This window comes from Argopecten irradians, chromosome 13 (genome assembly GCF_041381155.1).
Source record: "Argopecten irradians isolate NY chromosome 13, Ai_NY, whole genome shotgun sequence".
NCBI lineage: Eukaryota > Metazoa > Mollusca > Bivalvia > Pectinida > Pectinidae > Argopecten > Argopecten irradians.
In genome coordinates, this window is record NC_091146.1 from 32,946,313 (window position 1) to 32,952,918 (window position 6,606).

Genomic DNA, 6,606 nt, shown 5'->3' on the forward strand with positions numbered 1-6,606 from the left:
TTGATTACATATAGGACATAGAGCCACATAATTATCTCGGAACGCATTGAATTATTTTGAATATTTTTTCTTGAAGTAAAAAACTTTTCAATGGTGGTATTGGTGTAAAGTAAATAATATTTGTAACTAAAGAAAAATATAATTCGTCTGCTCCTGTTTCAATTGAGAAAAATAACGATGATTCAGCGGGGTAGCATCTTTAAAAGACCCAGGCTGTTAAAAGGACGTTTACATAATAAGATTACAAGTGTCCCGTTTCTGTAATATAGGTCAACATGTCACATGATATTGTGGATACATGTGGATATTGCACCTCTCAAACAGACGATATTAGATATGTTGATAGTTCGAGTGTTGGTATGTCTAGGGTGTTATCGTAACTCACTGCAAATGAAGCTAGTGATATGCACAACTTTGTAATCGACGTCAGTCCACCGCTATGATAAGTGCGTTTTTGTTTTTACGGTATAGATTCGATAATGCATGTCAAGTAGCGTGTGCTAAGTGCCATTGATATAGAATGTAGTTTGATCATCTGAAGAGTTATCGTATAGACATCGGAGGAGGTCGGGTCAGAGGTCAGTGAGAAAGGTCGTAGGTCACACCTGCAATGTCAGACATTGGACTAAAAAGGGGGCGCGCCTGTTTAATCATAAAGGGTCGGTTACTCTGTTTTTGATATCGACTCCGCTGTCTGACCCCATAGGTGTAAAAGCGGCCAGGTTTAAGGTCAATGGTCAAAGGTCATATGATCAGACAGTGAAGAGGACATCTGTACTGCTAATGCATATGAATTAATGGTGCTGATTTCGGGAGGTTAACAATGCAGGCATGCGATAGAGCATGTGAATTGGACGCCTTTTTACAACTTTGTACTATAAATGTACATGTATCTTTGTAGGTATGGTATTTAGTACAACATGACCTAGATGTCTGAAGTAGGAAGAAATATATACCACTGCACTCTTTACGACATCTACACATATCGGATTATAAATGACTATTAATTATTTCATATGCATTTTTTTGTGAATCTGTGTACTTTTCATGTTTTAATTTTTACTAGGCTGTACGACCTAGGGCCACACCATAATCTAAACAATTGGAAGCTACCCCCTGTAAAATTATCTGGGTTCTGTTCCCTATTTAACGAAGTCTATGAAAGTGGTAGTTTCAGGTCGTTCATGCTTAACGCTCAGTTAAATGGAGTGGGACGACTGTTTTGCCCGTTGTCGGTATAATGTGCCATGTAGGGATGTACTGTCCGGTGTCTCTGCAGGTAGGATGTTATATTTATACATGCAAATGTATCATATTATAAATGGGGCTTGATTATGAATATCTTATTCTCTTCTTTCAAACTGACTGCCGTCCCCTAACATATGGCAAGGTGGCAAGATGGCCAAGCATGTCGAGAGCTATTCATAGAAACATAACACCAAAATACTGCAGCCTTCCAAAAGCATAAGATATTCACACACGCAACACACTACATAGTCCATAAGGCTAACAATCAACGAATAATCATTGAAAACGGATATGACATCTCAAAACATGCGGTACATGTATCAAATGACTAAATGAATCATTCCACAAATATTAAAATAAAATTAAAATCAATAAGAAAAGCACCATTGTTATTAATGTCAATTATTGTTAACAATATTACATTATGTAGTTAAATATGTGAATGTTTCATGGTTGATGCTTAAAAGATGTAAATTGTGTTGGGTGTTTTGGTTGTGAGTTTTGCAATGCCTCTTCGTTATGACAAGATTTATGATTTATCTGTTTCTAACATGTCCTGCAATTTTAAAAAAATAACAAAAACAAGACGGTCGAAGATTTACGTAGTATGTTGTTATTGGGAAATGGCCACGACATAACAATCCGAGAATGGTCAGCGAGGTCAGAGAAGCAATGGAAATTGTGTCTAATTATCGAACTAGACAAATATACAGTGATGGTCACTCAAGGTCGACCCTGGTCAGTCAGACATAAAGTTGACCGTTAGATGGTCAGTACGCAGTAGTTCGGACAGATTTATTACAGTGGAGTGGGAGCCAGTTCGGAACCTTTCGGTGAAGAGACATAACACTGTGATCGATTTAGACCGAGACTAATTAGATAAATCTCACCAAAATATATCGCGAGACAATACGAGATATCGTACGTATAGTATTATTTTAAAATTCTGATTACCACAAGACGCCAAATTACGCGAGATATAATGAGACTAGAAATAAACAAGACACCATGATTAAATACTGTATACCCCAAAGAGACAATATGAAATTTCTTACTGAAAATTTAATTTTGAATTAATGTAAACAAGAGTGATTTTTTTTCTCGTAAAATAACGCGAGGCAGAACGAGACTATAAATAAGGAAGTCACTAAAAATGGCGAATCCTCCATTGCTTAAATTTGTTGAAAGTTAATTATTTTTTCAAAAAATAGCAACTCTCTCTGAGGAGATAAGGAAGATAAATATTGTTGTACTAACAAGACAATAATTACTTTAATTAATGAGGATGGAACATACTACTACCTTCAACAAAAGTACAGAAATAGAGATAAGATAATATTAATCATCAGGCCATGCTGCCTGAATTGCGTTCTTAAAAAGGCGGCTAAGTTTGGATTTGTATTTGTCTTCTGTGCATATTGGGTTTTCTACCCGAGAGGCTCGCTTCACACTACTTAATGTAAAATAATGAATTGGCAGTATGTGTCAGCGGGATAGCACTATTGTTTCAGAGTACATTATGAAAAGGTGAGAAAGGTCTTGTCTTAGAGAAATATAAAAAAAAACTAGTTGATAATGGGAAAACGAAATTCACATAATATAATAGAAAAAAATAGATAAACATGGTATCCAAGACCTATTATGACAAATATAATTTACCGAGAGTGTCAGTGACTAGCAATCAAATCCCGTGAAACCACGACAGAACACAAATCACTTTAAATTTAGACAGCCGGTTGCTGCTATCGTATAACCCCCGTCACAACACTCGATCAATCGACATTACTGCGTTTTTTTCTGGAATTCTCTTGGCCTTGGGCAATCGTCTGTACCATTTCTATCTCTATGGATTTTACATAATCAGACACATAACGCCAGAATCCATTACTCCTAAAACATAATAACGTTATTCGGTATTCAGATTTTTTGAGCCAAACTCTGTTTATTTCCACAAAATAATTAAATTTCATTTCCTCGTCTTGTAGTTTATCAACATACAGATGACGTGGATTGATAGTTTTTTGCCCGTTCCAAGGCCGCGGAGCGCCCCCTGGGGAGAGAGTGTGTAACCTGATGCTGCTATGCCGGGCCTTCACTAATGACATTTCCAGATTTTCGTTCGCTAAGTTATTACAACTTTGCATGTGTTATAACTGGGTGAAGGCCGAGGTATGTAGGTGAAGGGTAAACGCCTTTTATCTCAATGAAGTCGATTATTTTCAGTCTCAGGATCACTCAATGGTACCCTCTACTACTGTCAGGTTATATGTCGAGTGGTCAAGCAAATGTTTTTGTCGTGGGGTCAAATATTCATATGTGTTATGGGTGTTGTTTTAAAGAGAAAGTTTCCTTCGTTCCTTCGTTCCTTTGTTCGTTCCTTCGTTCCTTCCTTCGTTTCTTCCTTCGTTCCTTCCTTCCTTCCTTCGTTCCTTCCTTCGTTCCTTCCTTCCTTCCTTCGTTCCTTCCTTCGTTCCTTCCTTCCTTCCTTCGTTCCTTCCTTCGTTCCTTCCTTCCTTCCTTCCTTCCTTCCTTCCTTCCTTCCTTCCTTCCTTCCTTCCTTCCTTCCTTCCTTCCTTGCTTGCTTGCTTCCTTCCTTGCTTGCTTGCTTGCTTCCTTCCTTGCTTGCTTCCTTGCTTGCTTGCTTCTTGCTTGCTTGCTTGCTTCCTTGCTTCCTTGCTTCCTTCCTTCCTTCCTTCATTCAGACACTCACAATGTTGACTATGCATCTTATTTTTCTATCCCTCTGATGTACCTTACATATCCAGTTGTCTTTTTTCTCAATTTAAATTTCAAGGCCGAATCGCTTTTTCTTCTCAAGCAGTGATTTAATTGATAACTTTGCCATTCAGTGTCCCCTTTTTATGCCTATAATTGGATAATCGTTGAAACGAGGCCGCCATGGTATTCGAGAAAATTGACACGCGACAATTCAATAGTGTTTACATTTCTGCACGAGACAGCATTCCCTCGAGATTTCCATGACGACCGCGTGATGTGTTGTTACAGCCAATCAGAAATCCCTTAATGATGCGGGTGAGTATTTTTTTCTTGTGATAACGAGACAGACGAAGCGACGCGATTCTGTGTTTTATGGAGATTTGGGAGATTTGCGTAATGAATTGTCTGCATTGTACATGGTTACAAAGAACTGAAAGAGGCATAAAGTATTATATGTATTAAATCTTATTTTGTTTGTATTGTGTTTGTTATCGAAAGTCTGGCTGCAATTTAGATGATGACAATAAAAAGGGATACACAATATCGTCGAAGCATTAGTAAAGAAGTTTATTGGTAATACGATTGTCTAGCTCACGTGATGAGGGTTGACAGTAGGCGCCAAATGTTAATGTTTACTGTAGCTGTTGAAATGATCTTATAACTGTGTATCATGTATCTATGAATAGCTACATAAATGATATTCAAAATAAATTTTCAAATAAAATCGTAAAAGTAATTGGTATTTATCATAACATAGTTCTGAATTTAAACATTCAAATTGCCATGGGGAATGCAATCAGCATACAATCAGCATACAATCAGCATACATTCAGCAAGAAAACACAGGTGTTGTTATCTAATAGAATTACAATTTTTATCGGTACTCAGATAACATATACTCGTATTGATAAAGTAGTCATGTTGTGCTATACGGTAATACGTCTGAATTAGATCATCCTTTTATCAAACTATTTCAATCTGTTTTATAATCATGAATGAACACAGAGAATGGATGTAAACTATTCAATACACAAAAGAAACCTCCATTCACATCAGAAATAAAGTCAATGACTGTATGCATCTCTTGTATTCTAACAGAATATGTTTTATTCTTCATTTAGAGAATGATAATAATTTTAGACAATAAACTCGAAAATAAATATGATATTGAGATTTTTAGATTTTTGTTATTTTTGTTTTTGTTTTTTGTTTTTTTTTATGAGTTGACAGTTAAGTGCAGTAATACTGATTTACTAACTAAATGGCTGATTAATTAGTTTAAGTCCTCGGGTAAAAATTACGAGATTGATCCTGTTTCCCTTTGTGATGAACGTGCGCTTATCAGGCGCTGATTGCATTTCAAACAATGTCGGTCTCGTGCGAGCACGTGAAGATAGCTCGTGCGATAGGTGTGTTTTTACAAACAGAATATTAACGAGATGTGGAGTTGAGCGACTGAGTCAGGTAACGAACCTTGATAAATCACAGACCTCTCAACACTACCTATACGGAAGCCAAGAACACTACCAGAGTCCCAACAGGGAATATTCACGTTAAGGCGGTATGTTACCTGGATTCATTGTAGATTCTTAATTTCATTTTTAAATCACTCTGCTCATTTACTATTTATTAATTTCCATTGTAAACACATGTACATCAAGATTACAAACATAAGACAATACATGATATATCATTTCACAATTTTAATATCATTAAAGATGCTCTACCGCTGACAAATGACATGTTTTCACTATCAAAAACAGGAGCAGACGATTTAGTACTTTTTATCAGTTACAAAAGTTACTTACTTTACACCATTTCCACCATTGAAAAGTTTGAGCTTCTCATTATACTTCAAGTTAAAATTACAAAAAAAATTAATTCCATTCCGAAAAAATTCCATGGCACTATATCCTATATGGAATGAAGTACTGATTGTGCATGGACCAAAGGCAAAATAAATTATTAATATTTTTTTTGGTGTTAATTAGACATATATATATACACGATTAAACACCAATTATTGTTCAAGCGATGGATATCATTTATGCTCTGTCGGCGGTGGAGCATCTTTAAAGAAAATTATTGATAACTACATATTGAATAATACTGAGTAAAGACAAGACATAGCAAAACAACTATAACCGCTAGTACAAATGTAATGTGGTTATAACGATAGACTGTGACTTAATCTTTTTCGTCCGAGACTTTTTCAGGACGTTTTAATTTCGCAATTTTATTAAAAAAAATCCTGTTCCACTTATGTTTGAAATATTTTCGTAGAGTTTGATTCTCGCGGGTTCTAATGACATGTGGAATGCACGAAATTGTATCACTCGTGTAAATATGTTGGTAACATTAAAATATACCGCACAAAGCATATTGATGTGGACGATCAAAATATCACTCGAACATACCGCAGCCTCCCAAAAATATAGATAGACATTTATAAACCCAAAACTTTGATACAGGGGAGTCCTCAATAAGGCTTAAAAAAGACTAATCATCAAATCAAGAAACAAACAAATCGATGATCACGTGGACAATTCAACTTTATCTTTATTTCGACCGGACTTTGATTTTTTGATTTATATAAATACCAAAAATGAATGATAACAAATCGCAATGGTAGTAAGTACA

At 35.8% G+C, this 6,606-nt stretch overlaps 1 protein-coding gene across 1 annotated transcript; it reads right to left on the reverse strand.

Annotated features, from left to right (window-relative positions):
* Nucleotides 1-3,550: 3,550 nt before the first annotated feature.
* On the reverse strand, nt 3,551-3,946 carry LOC138305831 (immunoglobulin G-binding protein A-like). The gene has a single exon (XM_069246095.1). The coding sequence runs from the start codon at nt 3,944-3,946 to the stop codon at nt 3,551-3,553; it is 396 nt and encodes a 131-aa protein (XP_069102196.1).
* Nucleotides 3,947-6,606: the final 2,660 nt, after the last annotated feature.

Excerpts from the sequence above, each read along its gene's own strand:
- LOC138305831 (XM_069246095.1), bottom strand. The coding sequence starts at position 3,946 with ATGAAGGAAGGAAGGAAGGAAGCAAGGAAGCAAGGAAGCAAGCAAGCA.